The sequence below is a fragment of the Fistularia commersonii genome, chromosome 2 (genome assembly GCF_037954325.1).
Source record: "Fistularia commersonii isolate RoL2024-O1a breed Wild chromosome 2, RoL_Fcom_v1.0, whole genome shotgun sequence".
In the NCBI taxonomy this organism is placed as follows: Eukaryota; Metazoa; Chordata; class Actinopteri; order Syngnathiformes; family Fistulariidae; genus Fistularia; species Fistularia commersonii.
The window spans coordinates 18,085,809-18,108,354 of NC_141285.1; the positions used below are offsets into that span (position 1 = coordinate 18,085,809).

The window sequence follows — 22,546 nt, forward strand, 5'->3', positions numbered from 1 at the left end:
TTTTATAATCCACATCATAATAAACTAGAAGGTTACAGGAGTTGGACCCATAGCTGATTGTTTTGTTTACTTGTAAGCTCAAAAAAGTAAAGGATTTCAATCAAAGCAAAAAAAAAAAACAACTGAAAAAGCTAGTCTGGTATTCAGTGTGGTATATTGCAGATGCATGGTTTCTTTCTTCTCATGCTAACTCCATATTTGGATTAAGAATAGTATCCACCCTCTGTCTTGAAGTCAAATGTACATTTCCTTTAAGACTCATGGCATGCATAGGAACCATTTCAACTAAAGCGAAAATTCATTTATTATCAACTCAACAGGATGATGAAAGAATGTCATTTGAAGCATTTTCATCCACAAAACATAAAACCTGATAGAAATTCTGATAGTTTAGCAGCTAAAAAAATGCATCTTCCTATCATGCCAGTGCAGTATGGCCAGTTGTCACACCTGATAAAGTAACCTTAAAAAACATTCCTCCTTACTGCTCACCTCATCTTATTCACATTCACGAAAGCACCGGCTGAAGGCGAGTGGAAGGGATCTAATTTGGCAAAGGTGTTTTTAGCATGAATAAGAATGTCTGTAGCTGCATATATTTATTGTAGATATCATGTGATGCAGGTGAGAAGACTGAACTATGTGCGTTTCCAAGTGCAAGTGGATATTTCTGCTTCGTAAAAGGTGTAAATGGGTTGTTTTCAGGTCAACTTATCATGTTGAGTCATTTGTTGAGTTTTTTTTTTTCTTTTTAAACAGTTGCCTTATATGTTTAAATGTAGACCACTGTTCACTTTAGTTGATTGTTAGGAGTTAACACCATGGATTTTCTTGTGGAGCTCCAACAGTAATTTATGAACTAAGCAACTTTACCCCACAATCTGTGCGTGAGTCATGGGGAGAAAAAACAGCTTGGAATTCTACAGTATTGAAAATATCTGCTTATTTTTTTTTGTAAACTATTAGAAATGGTTGAGCCCTGCTAGCTGCCTTGTCTTGCAGGGATCTCAAATATTACCAGATGAATTGCAATAATATTTTGACAGAAACAAATTGACATTTACAGCTGCTTCTTAGATTTACTCACAATAGTCAAGTGAGAAACAGTAATTCAGCCCTCTGATATGCTGGAAGATTGACTTCAAGTCCAAAGTCTCCCTCTCTTAAGTCCTAAATTTATAACTTTGTTTTCTAATATGGTATTTGCAGTTTCAGCAGTGTTATTTGTGTAACATTTAAACAACACTATAATTCTTGTCAATTAACCACTGAAGATGTGATATAGATAGCTTGCCAAGCATTTCCAAGCAAAAGTTGCAACAACAGCTGGAAGACACATTATCCTCTCGTTGTATTTGGAATACCCCATCCTTCATATTTTTAGTGTACCTCAGAAGCTTCTGTGGCTATTAAATGAAGTTTGTTTCCAATTTCTAGATATAGACACTTTCAAGTGGAACATTTAAACCTTTTGCCACCAAACTAACACTCAATACTGTAGCAAAGAGGTATCGGTAGAAGGGAAGATAAACTGAGACCAGGATTGATCATTATGCTTTCTTCAACATGTAGTCGTAAATGTAAAGTACAGATATTAACTATTGCCATTAAATAGCTGCCCCTAACTCACCCAAGAATTGACCATTGAGTAAAACCAATGCTTTAAGGGGGTGGGCTTCACACACTCAAGGGTTGCTGTGTCTCAAAATCAGTGTGGCCCAGAGTGCATACAAGCTGTGGGCTATAGCTTCTTTTTACACCATGAGACTATCCTTTCAGAGGCTGGGAGGGAAAGAAGGTAGTTCCTTAGGTCAACATTAGCTCTTGAAAGTCGTTTTGTGTCGTTTACACTTCCCCCCTTGTACCAGAGGCGCCCAGGTAATTGAAACCCAGTGTTTTATGAAAACTTGAAGTGTGTGTATTGGGCTGATAGCTTCCCCTTGTGCATTGATACTGGATCTACTGTTAATAAATACAGAAGCTGGAAATGAATGGGGTTTTCTCCTGGTCTACTCAACAGTGGTGTCAGATATCTGTAGGACTGCTGAGCCAATGCATTCCTCATCATTTCAGGTCTTGAAAAAAAAAAAAAAAAACTCCTCTTGCTGAATCTGTGGTTTTCATATTAATGCAAGATGTGTAGTACATCTTTTGTCTTCTGCCCTTTAAGCAGAAAACAGTTAAAAAGGTTTTCTGAGGGGACTTAGTTTTTGATTGCAGTGTCAAAACGGTTACTTATGTCATTGCTATGCATCAGACTTGACTGACGGTGTATGTAGATGATAGTTTGTTTTATAGGTCAGCCAATCACATTCAGAAAATGGAAAAAAAAAGAAGATAAATTTAGTTTCTTGTTGCAGATGAGAGTCTGTTGTTGATTACTATAAAAATGAAGAACGGGTCTTAAAGCTGACAGAGTTTCCAGATGGTTGGTACTGTACAACAGCTCAGACATTTTGCTTGCTCTTTTGAGCTTTATCGCTGAATCTTTCCTTGCTGGAGGAAAATGAATGTTGAATGAGACTATTAGGTCAGCTACATCCGAAATGTGGTTTACAATCCTGCCTCTCCTTTCATACATATCTATATCTATATCTATATCTATATCTATATCTATATCTATCTATATCTTTATCACAGCCAACAGCAATTCTTTCTTGCATACATTATGCTCTTCTTCTTTTTCTTCTTCTTCTTCTCTGTTCTTTATCAGATATATGTCTGAAGATTTCAGTCATCCAGCTAATATTTACTCAAGAAAACTTTAACCAAGCTATCTGTATCAACAGCCAATTTTAGTTGCTTTTGATGTTGATGTTTATGTTTGGTTGTTTTTTATGTTTTAATTACTTAAATAATTGATATCTAGCATGGAGTTTTCTTGACTATGTTATAGAAAATGTGCATTTCTGAGGCTGTGACATTAGACTGAAATCTCACAGCCTCTATCCAATGTCTGGATACAATGATTTTTTTAGGCCATGATATTAGATGAGATATTTTCAATAGATTCCTGTGGTTTGTAATTCTCTTTATACACAGACCCAACTGATGATTAAAAATGCACATCATTAAAATGAGTTAAGTTTCATTGATGGTTTTACTGATGATGACCATACTGCAATAGTCATAATATTGAAGAACGTCTTAAAAATTACATTTGCAGTCAGTGATGGGTTGTGTTTTTACTCTATGTGCCTTAGTTTCTGTAGTCATTTTCAAGCTCATTCCAAAGCAGGGAAACATAAAGAGAGTCAGGTTGAGATAGAATAATTTAAACATATTACAATGATACAAAAACACAGATAAAGACTGAAATGATGACGCCCTCTGTCCTGTGGGAACTGAGCCAGCTGGAAGATCAAAAGCATCAAAATGCACTTAGGTGTCCTTTGACAAAGTCACACACAACTAGATGGACTCATTTACCAAGATCTGAACTTCCTTTGCCTCTTTTTGTGCCTCTATTTTCCATGTCTCCCAAAAACAACAGTGTTGTTAATTTCAGATATTTTCATTATGGAGAATCTACGCAGTTCAGTATCTTAACATTCAGGTAGAAATAAATGTGAAAATGTGCCAAATCGGTTTATTTTTAAAATAAAAAACAATTTAACTTCCATAATTATGTGATACGATGATTGAGAGAGGCCATATTCTCCAGATATTTCAAAAGATAGTTTGGGGTATTGTTTGGTTCATATATGTACATTGACTCTAGAACTGCCCTAATGTGAAATGGGATTGTGGGCAACATGTGAATGAATTGATACAATGAAAACGTGAGGCATCAAATTTAATATTTCCCTCCTGCTTAAACAGGTACCAACCATCTTAAAACCACAGCTCTGGTCTGCTGCCTCAACAATGGAGGCATGGGCTACTCTGCCTCACATCCTTTGCCTCCCATGGGACCAATCGAAGTTCTGATAGAGGTGTGAACTGAGGCTTTTTTTCTGACAGGGAACTCTGCCAGAAAACCCTAACAAACTTTCACAATACATTTGGGACTGCCAGGCCTTACCGGCCTCCTCCCCCATCAACTCAGTGCCAGGTGGTGATCGGTTGACAGCTCTGCCCCTCTTTTGACACAAGTGTCCAAGACATGTGACCGCAAATCAGGTTGATCATGCATCTATAAAATTGATCATGCAGTTGATGATTAAAATTTCGGCCCATGGTGTTCTTTTACTAAATGCACAAAAGAATAACCCTCGGCCTGAACATGGTGTTTGTAATGGACAGTCCATGACAAGCACAGAAGTGCAAAAACAAAAACAGCACTCATGCCTCATCCCCAGAGCTTGGCTCCAGAGGAGTACCCCACTGACTCCTGTGCGATTTAGGGAAAACAAAGTCCATCAGTGTATTTCATCATAAGGGTCTTCAAAACCACATTTTGTCTGGTCCCTTACCTAGGACTTGTAAACCTTGGGTGACCCTATCAAGGGTATAAAGCTCCTGACAACTTAGCATCTAGGATTACAGGGTCATGCAAACCCTTCCACCATGGTAACGTGGTATTTTGAGGAGGGGCCGAGATATATCTCATGCTTATTCAGGTGGCAGTAATGTGTATTATACTTCTCTGTGTCAAATCAAATCCATCGTATGATTCGAATACAGCTGCATGCGACATGTCCACATAGTCACATATTTTTATTGCGCAATTAAGCTCCTTAATTGTTACATCCAACAAAAATCTCTGCACAGGCCCTTTCACAACACACTGTTTTGTAAGATTATTGTTTCTGTATTCTGTACACATCATTTTGTTTTGGTCTGACTTATTGACTTAGGATTTTGTTTGAGCCATAGCTCTTAAGTAAAGACCGAGAACATTACATGGCTTATTACATCCTTGAGCCCCAGCCAGCACGGTGTTCCGAGCCAGACACTTACAGCAGAGGTATTCTCCGCGCTGGATCCACCCTAGCTATATGCAGCTATTCTGCATAGAACTAGGGTGTGCAGCTGTTTTTTTGTGTAGCTTAGAGAGGTCACCAGTTGAACAAATAATCCTTCACATCATTCACACCGATAGATGTTTAAGTGAAATGGTTATTGCTCTCTTTGAGAGAGATATACAGAAGAATATATGTAATTCTCCTCCCTTCATTTTTGACTCATTTTTGACTCATTAAAATGTGTCATTGCCAGTATTGTCACTTAATCACCAGGCTCTTAAAACATAAAATACTATACAAGAGTTTGGGAAACTGGAAAAAATTCCTCAGGGCATCCTTGGAGAATTGGATAGAAGGCTGGAGGAGATAAAGAGGCTGCGATTGAACAGATTTACTAAAAGTAAGTAAACGTAGCACAAGTGGATGAAAAAAAAATAAAGATCCTGGTTGATTGGTTTACAAGAAATACTAAGTTAAACTGTTATAATAACTCAGCTGAGGTAACCACACCCTGGCTGGTGGAAGGGACGCTCCATTCCCTTCTGTTAACGTGATCTGTCTCCCTTTCAAAAAGAAGTTGAACAAATCTCCGTTTACTGACAGTCCAATTGATATCGTATTAGAAAGTTGTTTGCAAACTTTTCTAGTCATTACAAATCTTTTTTCAAAAATTTCTCCCTCGCTCTCTGTTATACTTTTCACTTTTTACATTTCTTTCTATCATTGTATGTACACATCCGAGTCTCCCTGTGGTGTGCAACAAAATCCCCTAAAGATATATTATGTTGTGAGCTAGATGTATACTTCAGGTTCTGGACATCTGCAAAGGTGTGATGGAACTTTTTCGTACCCTTTATGGGTTCTCCTGACAGCTGTCAGCCATATTGTATTCCCGTTACCAAAATAAATAACATGTGTGGAGTAGCACATCTAAGATGGGTTTTGTGCCAGTTTTTTCACTTTGACCTCCCGCTGAGAGCTTACACTACACTGTGTGTCTTTGGACTTATGATAAGCACACAGCTGGGGAATTTATCGTTAAGCAATTGTAGGGGGGCTATCGTAGCACTTGAATTAGATTAGTCAAACCATCTGCAATGTTGTAAGTTGATCTTTTGGCTGGGATATGTGCATTATCAATATTCCCACTGAAATTTTGACTGATATCAAGACATAACTAGGAACAGGATAGAGATGGTGGAGGTGTGGCGCAGGAGGAGCGCAATCGTCTTTGGAACCGAATATTCCTGGTTTGATTCCTGGCTCCTTCTAGTGTGTTGATGTATTGTTGAGCAAGACACTGAACCCCTAACTGCTCAGCTGGTGGATGGCAGCCTACTGCTTATTGTTTATCCATGATGGGTAAATTTCCACATGGGGATTGATAAATTATCATTAATTCATTTTATTTCATGGTCTTCCACAGGCTGGTGGTTTGTCAGCACAGCAGAGGAGCAGGGATGGGTTCCTGCGACCTATCTTAACTCCCACAGTGGTACCCGGGATGATTTGGAGCTGGGAGCCTCAAAAACTGGGGAAGGTAAGTCTCTGCAATTTTTCCTGCCCACCCACAGAAGTGCACACAAACAAACTTAAGACCCACACACAGTTGCCACCTCAGCCCTCACTCTTTACCCTTTAATCCTTGACAAAATGGAGCAAACTCACCCCTGCTTAACCACCTCCGACAGACTGCAACAGCTAATCCTACGCCGTTATGAACAACTTTCCCTGTCTGCCTGCCATCATAAGCAGGCTTGGACAGAGTACAGATTCAGTGCTGGATAAATAGCGAGGATAAGTTCCAGGTGAGACCAGACCACAACTGAGAGCTGTGCTGCTGTCAACTGATGTGTTGTACAGTAATACAGTGTACAGTGGAGATGCAATTCCTTATTAGATGATATGACCTCCATGGATGAAAGAGGCATGTGTTCCATTATTGGAAAGGAATACGTATGAAAATAAGGAATTTCTTTGCATATCTATTTTGATTTACTGACAATTAACAAAACAAAACTTGACTTATGTTAGTTTAGCTCAGGAGCGAGATACAGAATTCTGATAAGTGACCCATCTGTGCAAGCTTTGTAAGGAATCACTTTGCTCACTAAACTCTACCTTTGAATGAGCCATCACAGGGAATTTAAATCATTTGCCTGTTTAAATGAAGGTCAAAAAACAGAATTGAATAATGCTGTGATTTGCAAATGCGGGTGTAAAATGTGATCATATCAATCTCTTTTTTCTGAGGTAATGTTATCTGTCATCATGTTGCTCAAGACATCATATTCATCACTGTTTTATTCAAATTTTATTCAATATTGTGATTAAGGTAATTCTGCTGCATAATAAAATTCCAAAGAAGCATTCAACACTCTTACCCAAGCATACTTTGCTTTGCTCTGTAGCTTTGGGACCCAGAATTCTTTGGTTGTATATTTCATGACTCAAGGCACGAAAGAGAAAACTGGAGGCTAAAAAACGTTTTGGTAACATATGCTGAAATGCAAATAGTCACCCATTTTAAGTTTCCAAATACAGCACTATAAAAAGATTTCAATACACAAATACTACAAATGTACTGACAAAGACATAGTTGTAAAGACAAAATCTCTCTCCTTCTCTCGCTCACACACACGCACACACCTAAATGTTGTCATCTAGATCAGCCTATTCTGTTCCTTTGTATTCCATTAGTAAGGTAAGGATGGACAGTCTGTTAAAGAAGTTATATGTAGTCAGTTGCAGGAATGCTATGGTACCCATAATGCATCTCTCTATCAGTCCTTTGGCCTCTTGCGGTCTTTACCATTGCGTTGTCATTTAAAGACCAACTAATTTGTAGTACATTGGATATTCATTGAACAAAAACAGAAGCACTGATGTCATGTGATATAAAAATATCAAAATACCAGAATACCACCAACAGCTGAGGGTAGACAAATGCATCACTTGGTTTGTGTGACCGCAAGTTTCACGATATCCCACTTGCAAAGTATCATGGAAATTATCGATTAAATCTTGTTGAATGTGGCTCTGTGGATTCCACAGACACTCCCTGGAACAGGAAACCAATGAAGTGGTCAGTCATCTACAGCATCTACCAGATGCTCAATAGAGGACATGTCAAGTAAAAAAGGATAAATAGGATATTTTTTCCTTATATATATCGTCTGTCAAAACACTCAGTAACAATCTACTTCCCATCTAAGATACATATAATATGAAGCAGGGGAAACATTTTTCAATCCATAATATGCATCCAACATAGACTAAGATGAAAGAAAAAGAATTAAGGAAAGATTGACAGTCAGGCAAAATACAGAATAACAGACAAAATAGATGAAAAAAAATGATGTCCAGGAAATCTTTTCTTTTTAATCCAGCAATTAGGCAGATCTTGTTAAACTGGAAATTTATTCAGTTCAGTAGTGACAACTACTGGTTAGGAAATGATCTTGGGACCAAATAAAGACTATGATCGAAAGGAATTTTTTACAGCTAGAGCATGGGCTCACATTGTATTCAGCATTCATTTAACTGTCTTTTCAATTTGACTACACGATCCGAATCATTGTCCTGAAAGTGACATTACGATGACAAGCAAAAGGACACAAGGTCCGTTTGGCATTTATTTTCCCTTGAATGATCTTCAGCTGTGTCTGATGTCCATGACATCTGTCACTTTGGGACATTATTCCATGAACACTGCAGGCAGACAATATTTATACGATCCCATATGTGCTGCCTACCATCTGCATACGAGAGGGGATATAAAAAACAAAAATGCAGCTGGCCAATATCAGCTCAGTAATCAGTGACTCCTCATCATAGTGTGCGAGTGTGGATTCAGAAGAGCAGCAATGATGTGTTTCAGCCGAGGGTCTGATGAGCCAACAATCTTTCCTGATGTTGATTGCTAAGCAGATCTGGGTAAACACTCCCCAAAGAATTGGCCCAAAAAAACAACAATCTGCAATCGCCTCAGACAATCACCAAAAGCAGAGATACTCATCTTATCGACCAATGCTAAATTATACGACTTGTTAAAATCCTTTCACAAGCATGTTTCATTTGAGCAAGATAAATTTTTTTCCTATTCAAAATGAAACAGAGGGCTTCTGCCAAAATGAGCACACAGAACAAATATATGATGTATGACTGAACAAATTAAAAAAGTGGTTTTTTTTTTTCAATTTTGTTCACTCTCCAGTTCTTCATTAAAGCTACCGCGGGGATCATGCTGAAATATAAAATGAAAACGTCATTGTTTACATCTCAACTTGTTACAGTATTTGCTAGAAGTTTCGACTATCAAAATGCACAAACTAATTGCATTTTCCTAGAACTGTGTTATTTGGCATATTTTATCATTGTCCATATAATTTATTAATTTCAAACTCATTTTCAGCGGATGGGTTTTGCCATGTTTGGAAATTATAAAAAACAGAAGCCCACTGTATTTTCACCAGAGTTAATCTCTCCACTTTCTTTTTTTTTACATCTAAATATGTTGAAAAATATCGGCCTTACGAGGCAAATAACTCCAACCGATGACTCTCTCAGCTGCCCTCATAATTGAATGCTATTCCTGCAGCAGCAATATGTGTCCCAGATGCTCTAACGTGACAGGATGGGGAAACCATGCTAACAACATCCTAATTAAAAGCCACAGAAAAGACGTCTGGGTTTAACACTTCCTCTGTAACCTTCACTCCTCAGTTCACCCATCCATCCATCCACTTTTAACTGTCCACTGTGTTTTGCCTTGTGATCTATTTTTGTTGGATCCATTTCATTTATGTGTTGTGTGCGTTCATTTAACATTTGTGCTTGCACTTGCACATATTTCCTATGTTTGTTTATTGTTGTGTGGTCACCATGTGTGTCTGTCAGTTACTAAGCGACATAAGGCCCATCTGAAGAGGCTGGACCGGAGATGGACGTTGGGGGGTGTCATCAGCAGGCAGCAGAGCCGAGGTGAACAGAGACAGATGCTGCATCAACACCCTCCCTCCCTCTCTGTTTTTGTTCTCCTCACCCTGTCTTATTGTTGTCTCTTTTAGTTGTCTGTCTTTGTCATTTGGTCATTCCTGCATCCTCCGGCCATCCTCCAATTTTTATCATGAACCACTGTTCATCATAACTAACCACTAACAGTCATTCATATGAAATTAGGCTGCAAAACAAAGTCAGTATTCTAGAATCAGCACGTATTAATTGTAAACTTGAAATATGTAATAAAGTTCCTACATTTAAAAGTTTTTGTGGTAATTAAACACTGTGCACAAACACTCACAGGAAAAGAAAAAAAGAAAAACGTATCAAAAACAAATTGCATAATAGATGGTGGAATGCCTTATGCTGCATTTTAGAGCCCTATTCTGCTTCTTTATGAGCATATATAGCTTTTGTATATTGTTCTAATGAATAGGTTTTCCACCAACATTGTTGAACCACACATTTATCTTGCAGTGGTGCATAATACAAAGGGTTGTATTAATTTCTCCCTTAGCTTGCATGAAAATCACAATTTCAAACACAAACTTACACATGTTCCTCTTACCAAGGCCAAGGAGATTTTTAACAGGAGATGCATTTGGATTGCTGACAGGAGTGAGGATAGGCTATTGAGTTCAGCCCAACGTTTGTGCTTGGCAGTGGTTTCTAGAAATCTGAATGCTGCTCTCTGGAGTGGAGAGAGAGTTGTTTCCACCCTAGGACTGAAATCCTGCTTTGTGTTAAAAAAAAAAAAAGCATTTTGCTGACTCCACTAGAAGAATTTATAACACTGATGCAGGCGATGCATGTTGTGGTTAACATAACATCTGATTCAGAGTTTCCCTTCCATGCACTGGTGGGTATTGTTTGAGAGACTTTGGTAAGAGGAAAAAGTGTCTGCCAGCTCAAAGACAAAAGGGGCCAGCAGAGCCTGGCAAATGAAAAACAAAGTGCACAAAAAATGGTCTTTACCTGTAGATTTCAAGCGAGGGAAATGAATACCCTGACTTCGGAAAAGGGTGGGGAGAAGGAATATAGCATTATTTGTAACCAGAATGTTGATGCACATGTATCAGGAGGACAACATACAAAACGTTGTCTCTTTTCTCTTTTGTACACAACTCTTGTGCCTGTTCTGTCTGTGTTTAGACAGGAATTGCCATAATGACAGGAAATTATGTCTTTGCTATGGCCGTCGGCCTTGTGGGAATGCATAAATCAGCATGGAGCCTCTGTTGGCTATTATGTACAGAGTTGATGCTCACTATCAAGGCCAAGGACAAAGTGAGGGAAACTAGCTTGCCTCAGGTGCAGAAGTCAATTCCTTTGGTAAATACCAGGAGTTAAGACTAGCGGATATTATAGGGCACTATAATATATTTTGAGGAAAACATTCCTTCATGACTAATTTTGATTCGTGAATCATAGAATAATATAATCTAGTACTGTTTATATGAGCTGTCCATGATATTGATTTAGATACAACTTGCAAAATGGATGATGAAATCACACTTCATATGTGATGTGGCAGGAAAAAAATCTCTGAGCATAACAACTATGATAGACACATAATTTTTCAAAATGCAGAATATAGTGCAAAAAATACTGACACATCTGGGGGCCAGGCCACAAATCAAAAGTTACATGTTGCCTCCTTTTGTATAACATTAGGATTAAAATGAATGTATGTCACCGATGTGGACGATAGTCCATATTAATATATTACATTTTGACTGAATGATACTCTTTGGGTAATGATTGTTTCAACTTACAGTCATTTGGTAATGCAAACAAACAACTGATTCTCTTGAAATTCATAAGAATTTGTTTTCAGCCATGTTGCAATGCTTGATTTGTTTCTTTGTTCTGTTCTGGTTCTGGCAGAAGAGAAGTACGTCACGGTGCAGCCATATTCTAGTCAAGGCAAGGATGAAATAGCTTTTGAGAAAGGAGTCATTGTGGATGTGATTCAGAAGAACCTAGAAGGCTGGTGGTTTATCAGGTAAACCTCAAAACACATGAACAAGTTTTTGGAAAAGGCATGTTTGACTATTCTCAAAGTCATGCTTTTTGCTTCAATTAACTTACCAGGTACCAGGATAAGGAGGGTTGGGCTCCAGCCTCTTACCTAAAGAAGGTAAAAGATGACCTCTCTCCCCGAAAAAAGCCAGCGACAGGCCCAGTGGAGATCATTGGAAACATCATGGAGATCAGTAATCTGCTCAATAAGAAAGCCCAAAGTGAGAAAGATGTGCAGACTGAAGGGGTCTCAGAGAGCCCCCAGGTGGTCAGGAGGGAGATCAGTCTGCCAATCCCATGCTCTGAGTCAAGCCCTGTTAACATTTCTACCAATGGAAAAAGCAAAGCAGAGCCCGCTTCACCAGCTGTTGCACGTATTGCCCCTCATCGAGTGGAAATCGGTCAGTTGCATTCATTTGACTGGTTGAATGTTCATTAACTTTTTCTAAAAGTGTATACTTCTTTCCTCAATTTTAAACTGAACTGTGTATTTTGTATAATCCCTCACTTTGTCGGTTATGTATCTTTTTTCTCCAATTGTGTCACAGGTTCCCCAGTTCTTAGACAAAAACCTCCTCCTCGAAGAGATGCAACCCTGGTATGAAGTTTGACTTTTTTGACTTTAGGTTCAATCAGTAAACCTTTAAGTTACTTTCCAGCTCTTTCGTAGAACCTTGAAAAGATAGATTCATTAGCACCTTCATGTAGCCGGCATTGTGTACCCTTTTTATTTGGATGTTAATTATTGAAATGCTGAATCTGAGCCAGGTTCATTTTTTTCCCTCATTGTGAAGGTCTCTCATATAATTTCTGTACAGGGATTCCAGTTGCCCTCCCCACCAGAGCCGCCAACAGTTGAAGCAGAGTATTACACCATAGCAGATTTCCAGTCCTGTATATCTGATGGTATAAGTTTCAACGGAGGTCAGAAAGCAGAGGTGAGATATTTGATTTTAACTTCCAAGAACTTAAATAAATGTATTTAATGTTGAGTAGACATACTGGTTATTGGTTGGTTTGACTTCAATATATATGACATTTGCACATTTTTTTTAGGTCATTGAGAAAAATTCTGGTGGTTGGTGGTATGTCCAGATAGGAGAGCGGGAGGGCTGGGCTCCCTGTTCCTACATTGATAAACGCAAAAAGCCCAACCTGAATCGTCGAACTAGCACTCTATGCCGCCCAAAAGTTCCACCCCCGGCCCCACCTGTCAAAAAACAGGATTCAGTTGACACTGCTCCTCCTAGCAGCCCTGGGTCTGAAGCTCCAGAGTCCCCTGTGTCTCCTGGTAGGCCTGTGTATGAAGAGCCAGAATATGATGTTCCCGCCATTGGAGATCTGGATCTGGAGTCCGAGTTTGAGTTTTTGAGAGGTGAAGCGTCCTTGGTGGATGGAAAGAATGAGGACACCTCTTCGGAGAAGGGATCCCAACTCTCCTCTAAGCCCTCTCCAGCATCATCCCTCCACAGTGCCTCCTTCCGGATGGCTGAATCATTTGAAGATGCTCATGAAGCAGAGGTGGATGCAGAGGCTGAGGAAGAATGTATCTATGAAAATGATGGTTTCCGGCCCTTCAGAGAGACCCCAGAGAGGCAGTGCAGCAGGGACTCAAATTCCTCTAAGACAATTGTGTTGTCAGAAACTGCCAAGGTTGTTAATGTAAGCATAAAATCAGGGGGCTGGAGATCTGGAAGTAACAAACTCAAGATTGACTTAAATGGCAGCCCACTTTCAGCCAGAACAGAGGAGATGTCCAGTCCTAAATCTGTTTCCAGTGAGTCCACCCCAGATCTGTCCAGATCTAAGAAAGACCAAGAAGAAAACAAAGCAACCCCCTCCATCAAGTCTTCCTCTAAACTAAAGCCAGTGGTGAGGCCTAAACCACAGCTGGCTAAAGCATCCAGTGCTGAGAAGATGGACATCAGCACCTTGAGAAGACAACTGCGGCCCACAGGGCAGCTGAAGAATGGCAGTAAAACCAAAGGTGAGGACTCTGAGACAGCCTCCGTAATCTCCTCTGAGGACTCCTTCTCTTCTCAGAGCACATCATCAGATTTCTCGTCCATCTACTCTAAAGGCAGCCGAGGAGACTCAGACCTCGAAGGCTGTATCATTTATCGCACCACAGATCCTTATGAGAAAGTTCAAGAATCAGAACTCAGCTTCCCTGCTGGAGTGGAGGTGGAGGTTCTAGAAAAACAAGAGAGTGGCTGGTGGTATATTCGTTGGGATGATGCCGAAGGTTGGGCCCCAACTTATTATTTGGAGCCTGTCAGACAACAAGATGACACTGCAGGATCTGAATCTGATGGCACTCCTACAAAACCTGGAAGCCTCAGCAAGTCAAACAGTCTGGAGAAGAATGAGCAGAGAGTGCAGGCAATGAACAACATCAACCAAAACCTCAAGAAGGTTACCCCACCCATCCCTTCTAAACCACCAGGTGGTTTCTCAAAACCCACTAGCTTGTTTGGGTCACGGAAACAGAATAGTACCAAACAGCAGCAGGTTGTCAGACCTCAGTCTGTGTTCATATCAGCACCTATCAGGGATGGTCCAAGCCCTGCTGGCTCTCTCAGGAGAAATGAATCCCTCAACTCCACTGACCACCCTCGTGCGAGCCCCACGGTGCGTCGCAACGCCTCTTTTGGCACGGCACCCCGCAGTCTGGCTCCGAACAACATCGCACTACCCAGCAGGAATAGACCCGGTACCTGTAGCTCCGAGTTTCTTGGCTTCAGCCCTCAGAAGAATGCGATCTCCATTTCCAACATGAAGCCCAAGCCCCACATCATCCATAACAACCTCAGAGAGGTGTATGTGTCCATAGCAGATTACCATGGCGATGAGGAGACCATGGGTTTTCCAGAGGGGACAAGTCTGGAGGTGCTTGAAAGAAACCCGAATGGCTGGTGGTACTGCAAGATATTGGACAATGGCAGACCAAGGAAAGGGTGGGTTCCTTCAAATTACCTCGAGAAAAAGCACTAGCACTCATGTGTGGAGCTGGCAGAACTCTGAACATGTGTGTAAAGACTACTTATAGAGACACATATATTTTGTGAAATGGGCTAACCCTAAGAAGTAAGCATTTTAAACTTGCCTGGTACCTTTGCCAAAAATGAGAGGCCAAATCAGGTTCTGATATGAAACAAGACATCTGGTATAAGGAGTGTAGAGGACTGGTGGTTGATGTTGCATTAGTAGCGGTGTGTGAGGACTTTGTGAAAAGTCAGAGAGAAAACCTGAAAGTTGAAGAATGATTTAATGCTATTCTTCAGTGATTCCCTTTAACTTGAAATGTCAATTCACCCCTTAAATGTTTTTTTTTCTAATCGTGTAATTTTGTAAAAAAAAAAAAACTTTCAAGCATTTAAGCTGCATGTTTGGACTGATTTCATTATATTGACAATGCCTTGAGCTGTTGAAATTTGACATTTTAATGTTTTTCTTCAAAGAAAATCTCAATTGTTGCCAAAGCTGCTTTGTGTTTGTCTCATCATGGTGCTTTCTGTTTGCATGTTTTTATATCTCTTTCTAGTGTATTTCACCTTTAAGTGAAATATTTTATCCTTTTAATTGTATAATGCTGTCCATATGAAAACAATTTGTGAGCATCGCTGATTTTCACAATATTCTATTTGCTTAATCTATGAATCCCTTGAATATTTCCCTGAAATATAAAGCCTTAAAATTTTGTCTATTCTTTCAAATGCTTATGTCCAAATTAAAATGTCCCTAACTTCAGCCAAATCTATATTTATTCATTCACTCATAAATCCTATTATTTTTTATTTTATTATTATTATTATTTTTTTCTTAAAACTGACTGCTCTAATAACCGCTATAAAATGAAAACATTTAAAATTTCTGCTGGGCAGTAAATTTAACTCTATCTGCATTTTTACCAGGGATGCTCACTTTTGTTTTACTTTAACATTGTGACCAGCAACGACAACTAAGTGCCAAATGGTGACCTAAATAAATGCACTTTTAAACAACTATGAGATGTTTCATTTTTAATTTTGCATCAATTTAATTAATCTCTGCACACACTCTGACTTTTTACTCAAGCGCAATTAACAATTTGAAATTATTTATTAACATATTATCAGCTTATGCTACACGTGAATGTGACCAATATCAATTCTCTATTTGAGTTCAGGTGACACAAACCTGACCCCTGTCTAAACAACTTACAATTACTACAATTTTGCATCAGTCATTGTACTTTCACATCTTTCACACAGATTCCATTCCATTCCATTCATACAACATAAGCATACATAGATGCCAGCTATAATAAATCTATACATTTACAATTACTCAAGCTATGACCCTATTGAAATGAGGGTTTAAACATATGGTCTTCCACAGATTCACCTAGAATACCATTCTAAATGTCTCATAAGTATATAGATAATATAGATATATAGATAACACTGAAAGTCATCAGAATGTCGAGTTTATTTTAGTTTATTTGTAACTATTCATAAAGCCTACTCTAGTTGTTGTCACATGACAGAACTTGAATTGTTTACATGTATACATTTAAACCTGAGACAACATGAATAGTAAACTTGAGAACTGAAGAAAAAAACAGTAGAGATATAGAGAATGGTAAATTTGTTTGAATGAGCAGTCATACAAGAAGCGCCCCAATTACTTTCATTAATATTTAAGCCCTGAAGCACTTATGGAGGGAAATTCATGCTGTGTTGTAAAAGAGGTAAGTGGAGAATCTTATGCATGAAAACCAAATTAATGTGGCATGCAATAAACAAAGCCATGAAAATATATTACAAGCAATAATCATTGATATGTGAAACCTGTCAGATCTTTTGCATTAAGCACTTTCCACAGAACAATTAAAAGAAAATCTAAATTCTGAATGTGTTTACTTCTTGTGTAAATCTACATGCACATATTCATATGGTATTTGACTAGCTTCATGCTGTTATGCAAATAATCACATTATACTCCTTCATGTCAGTTTTATTTCTAACGCAATGTGCTGAGCCAGATGGTGGTGCAATTTACTTTGGCATCTTCTGGGAGTTTGTGCTTCAAGGGAGCCTGCACATTTAACTTTGGTTAAGGTGGCTTTCATTCTGTGGTTGCAGGGCTGCTTGATTTAGCATCAACTGACAAAGTAAAGCTTAAAGTTACCAGAGTTAAGTTGTAGTCTATAATATCATTGCCTTCAGCTAGAATCAGCAAAACACCAAATCAAAACATAGATGCACTTTTCCAGTGTCAGAAACTACATGGTAATGATATATTGGAAACAGTGCCTGAAATATTACAAGATTTATAGCCCACAGGAATTTAATGTAGAATACGTCCAACCCAATTGCCATTATCTTTATTGGGAACTTTGCACTTACACTCAATGGCTTGAAAGGAACACGCGCATCTGATCATCATTATACCACAGTTGTCTGCTGGAAGTGCATCTATATTTATTTGTTTTATGAGAATGCTGTTTATGACATTACGAAATGCTTTCAACCCATTAATGGCCAATGACCACATTTTATTGTACTAAGGAAAATACTTAGTTCTGATTAGGAATGGGCAACATAACCAGAGCCTATCATCTATCATTTACTGGTAAAAGGCTAATATCACTCTAAATTTGTTTTTTCTCGCACTGTAAAGCAAAATGACTGTATACCAGCTTAATATCTTGAGACCACATTTTTTCAGCATAATTTTGGCTCATTTCTGCACCTTTTACAGACAAAATACTTCCTTTTTCAATATAAAGTGAGGCCATATTGAATAAAATCAGGCTTTTTATGTTAATGCCTCATAATGTTAGTTGGTATCATTAAAAGTTGTAGAGATAATTATTAAACTCAAACAGGTAAATTTTACAAGCATATAAGGTGAGTGAGGGATTGATTATGTGCATTCATGCTGGTTACAACAAGAAAATACAAACCTTTAATTTAGGATTGTCAGTATGTATTTTTGTTGCTGCTGGTTTTGCTGTTTTTGTTTTTTATTTTATTTTATTTTATTTTATTTTATTTTATTTCAGATTGACACATAGAAATTTAGAAATATCCGGCAGAACTTAATGGAGAGTCTGCTGTCTTCTTTGAACATCCCCTGGATATTATTTAAAGTCTTTCATCTGCTCTGAAAATAATTGAATGGAAGCCTAAAGGGCTTGTTTTCCGACATGACTCACGGGAGTCAATCTGATCTCTGCGTTTATGAAACATTTCTATCTGGCCACTGGAGGACAGCAGAGCTCAAATTAAGTAAATTGAGCAACAACAGCTTTGACCTCTTTTATCGTGATGGGAATTATTGTCAGGATGACATGGAGATCACGCCATTAAAGTTTTGTAACATGAAGAAAATTGTACCTTAATCAGATTCACCGTACGCGTCAAAAGTTTGAAGGTTTAGCACCAATAGAGACAGAAAGGCAAATGCCCTCATTTTGATGTCTAGTTGGAATTCGAAATCAATAGCACAACTTTTTTGGAATCTAAATTCGATACCCTAATCGTTAACGTGTTTGACCAAACAGCTGTCCAGAAGAGATATCATAACCCTGCTCAAACAATTCTGTCAAGCCCCAAAGCCTTCAGAAGGCCAGCAGTCAGGTTCACCGAAAGGTCTAAACGGAAAGTGTGTGTATGCGTGCGTGTGTGTGTGTGTGTGTGTGTACACAGACACCACCGAGATATACTGTATTCATGTCACTTACACAGATCCTAGCTTTGTATTTCCCTCTCACCCCTGAGAACACTTGGCCGTGAACAGCAGCCACTGCTGCCTGTTTCATGTCGGGACGTCATGGGCTGTATTTGTGCAGATAAAACAGTGGTGCATTAGACCTAGACTTGCTGAGCAGTAAATAACAGATGAAGCTCGCTGTGGCCAGGACTACATACCACAGCTCTAAACAGTTTATCGGTGAGTTATATCTGTTTAGTAAAAGCTCTTGCCTTTGTTATTCATATAGTATATGGCCGGGTGTTACACTACTATACTCCTGTGGAGAGTGATTGTGACAGTTGCTTAAGAGATGGCGGCTTTTTGTTCCCCATCTGTATCTCAATTTCCAATTTTTCATGTTTCAGAGGTTGAGGTCAGAGAAAAAGGTTTAGGGGAAAAAGGTAAGAAATACAACGACAAAATCTGTTTGACTTGGTTTTTGCGCATTAGTTTTTATCCCATAATGTAATTCACTCTATCATCCTCACTAGACATGCACAACCAATTATACGCATTTAATGTTTTTATTTGGAAATAAATAACCGCTAGATAAGTTCATTCTCAGTGTTTATGATCTCAAGACCTCATGATGCAACATCCCTTGTCTCCTCTGAAGAATGGCCTGAAAATGGCTTCAAATATTTGCAGTGCCACAAATCATTTTTGTAGCCCCATATCTAAGAAATCTTCTCAAGATTCTGAATGAGCTAAGGGGAAGCTTTTATTGCAATTTGTGAAAACAACCTTTTTGTGTCTAATTCGGCACATGTATCTTCCAGCATGTCGTACTGTCCAGCACGACATTTGAGTGGAGGAACAAGAAGAAAAACACATTTTTGACTGCAGGGGGGCAGTTAAATGTCTGAATAATTGATATTTTGGGAATCTATAATGGTATTCATGCTCTCTAGTACCAAATTTTACTGCAGCTTCTTGCTGTGCATAAAACAAAATATTGACTGTGAGTGGAATGGTCAGTTTTATCTCATTTAATCCGTCAATTGATCCAGGCTCAACTCTATGTCTTAACTTGATGCTGATTTTCAAGCAGCAACATTATAATCAACTGCAGCATGTGATTCCTTTTTGAACTTTATTCAACAATCTAATGTTGGAAAATTAGAAATCCAGCTTTAAGAGACTGCCCACTTGAAAGTTATTAATACAATATGAACATTCTTGGGTTTGTCTATCATACTGTTAATGCATCTTGACAGTTTTAGAAGTATTGAGTTTCGAAAGGTTGACCATTTCTTGAATTTAATGCCTTTATCTACCCGTCTTACCAGAACATACAAATACTAATTTTGAAGAATTCCCACATATTTACTGCATTTTTCCAAAACGTAACCTTAGTTCCCAAGATTGGAGAGAATTATAGTGGTATTGTTGTTTCTGAAAAGGAAAACTCACTATCACCAGGTGAGTAGTTTTACAAATTGGTATTTATACAAAATATCTCCAGGGTCAAGGTGTGTAATATATGCTTTAATGTGGTTCTCTTACTTTAAATTTTTCTGCGGTCCTTGATGAATAAATGGATAATTCTATGGAAGGGCATTTAAAGCTGTCAATTTAATAAACCCACACTCATGTAGTGTAACTTCTTTGACTTTATTGCCCAAATTTAAAAAGGGAAGAAAAACAGCCTGTCCAGTAACTCGTTTGTTTAGTTTGGACAACATATATTTGGTCACATTCAGAAAATTCACACAAGCTGTCTAAATTGTAACAATATGGAAATAATTCACACACCACTTCATTACAACACAAAATTTGAAATATATATATATAAATTAATGTACACAGGAGAACATATAAAATTTTACTGACTAATTGTTAGTTGCCATTTCATAAATGCCAATAATACAAATTGTATTATCATATTTCACTATTTGAAAATTGAGCTAAAGTGATATTTAAGAAATTATACTGATGGAGTCTGTAAACCTAAAACATTGTTTTTGCCTGTTAAAAAAATAGTTCAGCGGGTAGCAATTTAGTTTAGGAAAAAAGAATTAAAGAAAGGGGAAACATCCTATTGAAGGGTGACCAAATATGCTAAGCAATGAATTCAAATGTTTACATGGAGGGAAATATTCTATTTCCCAAAATGTCAAACTACTTCCTTCGATAAAATCCTGTTGACAAAGTGCCTCAGTCTGTTACAATCAGTTTTCTTACATTTCTAATCATACAACAAAATAGACAGTGCTCTTTGTAGGCAAGATGGCCATACATATAAAAGAAATGAAAATTCTGTATAGTAACACTGATAAAATAAATAAATGTACAGCTATATTTTATTACTATAATTAGCACTATCTATCAACATTGTTTCACAATGTTTTACATTTGTAAGGTCATATTTGGTCAGGAGGAAAAACAAAACATGTAGAACCATAAAAGCTGATTATCCGTATAGCGAAACAAATTTCCAGTATTAAGCAAATTGGTGGGACAATGTGAGCATCAACAATGGCTAAATTCCTGTCCTGGTATTGAGCAAGTTAATTGCATGTTCTTGAACTGGCTAGTTTGGTTTACAATAGAGTGACTTAAAAATGAATGTGAGCCACGGGATGCCTGCTGATTTTCACAGTGAGAAGCCCAAGATAACCTCTACCACAAATCACTTTTTAAAAGGCACACAATGCTAAAACTGTGACTTAAGTACTGTACAAGAAAACTGCTCATTTTCCTTCCAATGTAGCGAGATACAATTCAACGCAATGAAGGAAGAGCATTTTAAGCCTTACCATTAGTATTATATAATGATTTTTAAGATAGGCAAAAAAAACAAAACAACAAAACAACTTGTATTTTTAAATATATAATGGATTACATGAATGCACAAAATTGGTCAAATGAAAATGTTCTTTGAGTTTGCCAATACTGATATAGAGCAGCCCTCTGATATGCAAATGGGCATTTTTTTTTAAGTCAGACAACAACAGATGCATCCTCATCACTGATTGCAAATGAATTTATGCTGAAGACAAAAATGCATCAGTGAAAACCGTGTTTTCTGAACCAGAAGAAATGTTTGACCTGAAGTGAGCAATGCCATCTGTAAGTTACTGTGTTTCTTCCATGGGTTTCTTGTGATAATGAACTGGTTCATTTCATCATCCTCATGTGCTCTTTGAGTGTTTTAAGAATACCTCACTGCCCAAAGATGTTTATTTGGATGACTTTTGTTCAATTACAGCATCTACCAAGCCCACTGTGCGGCCAGAGATGGCAGGGAAGATGTGCAAACCAAAAAAAGCTCCACATTTTATAGTCATTCATAGTTCTGATGAATCTGGTCTGCCTGAAAAAGCAAACACTGTCTTTGCACTGAAGGCTGTGCAGAGACACAACTAAAGGTGCCCCTTCCTTCCCTCTTCTCATCCCAAACATGCAACATCCTCTCTCCACCTCTTCCAACACTCCCTCCTCCTTGATTTACATCCTCTGTCACCACTGGCGTGACCTTCTGTGGCAACAAAACTCATACAATTTTAGTGTTCACACAATCTCACTGTGTCTGGAGCACCCAGAAGAGGTAATGAGATATTTGACAAAGCTAATTCATTACAATTTAAAATTCCTCTGAGGATGAGTTTATCCTTTCGTTGAAGCTTTTCATTGCACATTAGAGTACAAACAGCAAAGAGGCAGCAAATGAAACCGCAAATTTGTTTAGCCAAATTAGTTTAAAAAAAAAATCCAACTTGTTTAGCATCCTTGACATAGTAGTGGGCATAGCAAGTCTCTGCAAGGAAGCGCAGGTTTTGGACTTAGGCTAATTGGAGCATCTCTGCAAGCTCAAGCTCATGTTCTGACAGACCATAAATTTATGTTAATAGGTCCTTGTCAAATCAGACATT

The 22,546-nt window shown here is 38.2% G+C and overlaps 1 protein-coding gene across 2 annotated transcripts in view; it reads left to right on the forward strand.

Annotated features, from left to right (window-relative positions):
- The window catches only part of LOC147236610 (SH3 and PX domain-containing protein 2A-like), a 50,805-nt gene extending 34,867 nt beyond the window's left edge, over positions 1–15,938 (forward strand). The window contains exons 8-14 of one of the 2 annotated variants that reach the window (XM_086171517.1): positions 6,334–6,447; positions 9,807–9,890; positions 11,796–11,913; positions 12,003–12,331; positions 12,479–12,528; positions 12,749–12,868; positions 12,987–15,938. In XM_086171517.1, coding sequence (XP_086027643.1) covers positions 6,334–6,447; positions 9,807–9,890; positions 11,796–11,913; positions 12,003–12,331; positions 12,479–12,528; positions 12,749–12,868; positions 12,987–14,924 — 2,753 coding nt within the window. In that variant the 3' untranslated portion in view covers positions 14,925–15,938. The remainder of the gene's footprint in view (positions 1–6,333; positions 6,448–9,806; positions 9,891–11,795; positions 11,914–12,002; positions 12,332–12,478; positions 12,529–12,748; positions 12,869–12,986) is intronic. The other variant, XM_086171523.1, reaches the window with a different exon arrangement.
- The last annotated feature ends 6,608 nt before the right edge of the window (positions 15,939–22,546 follow it).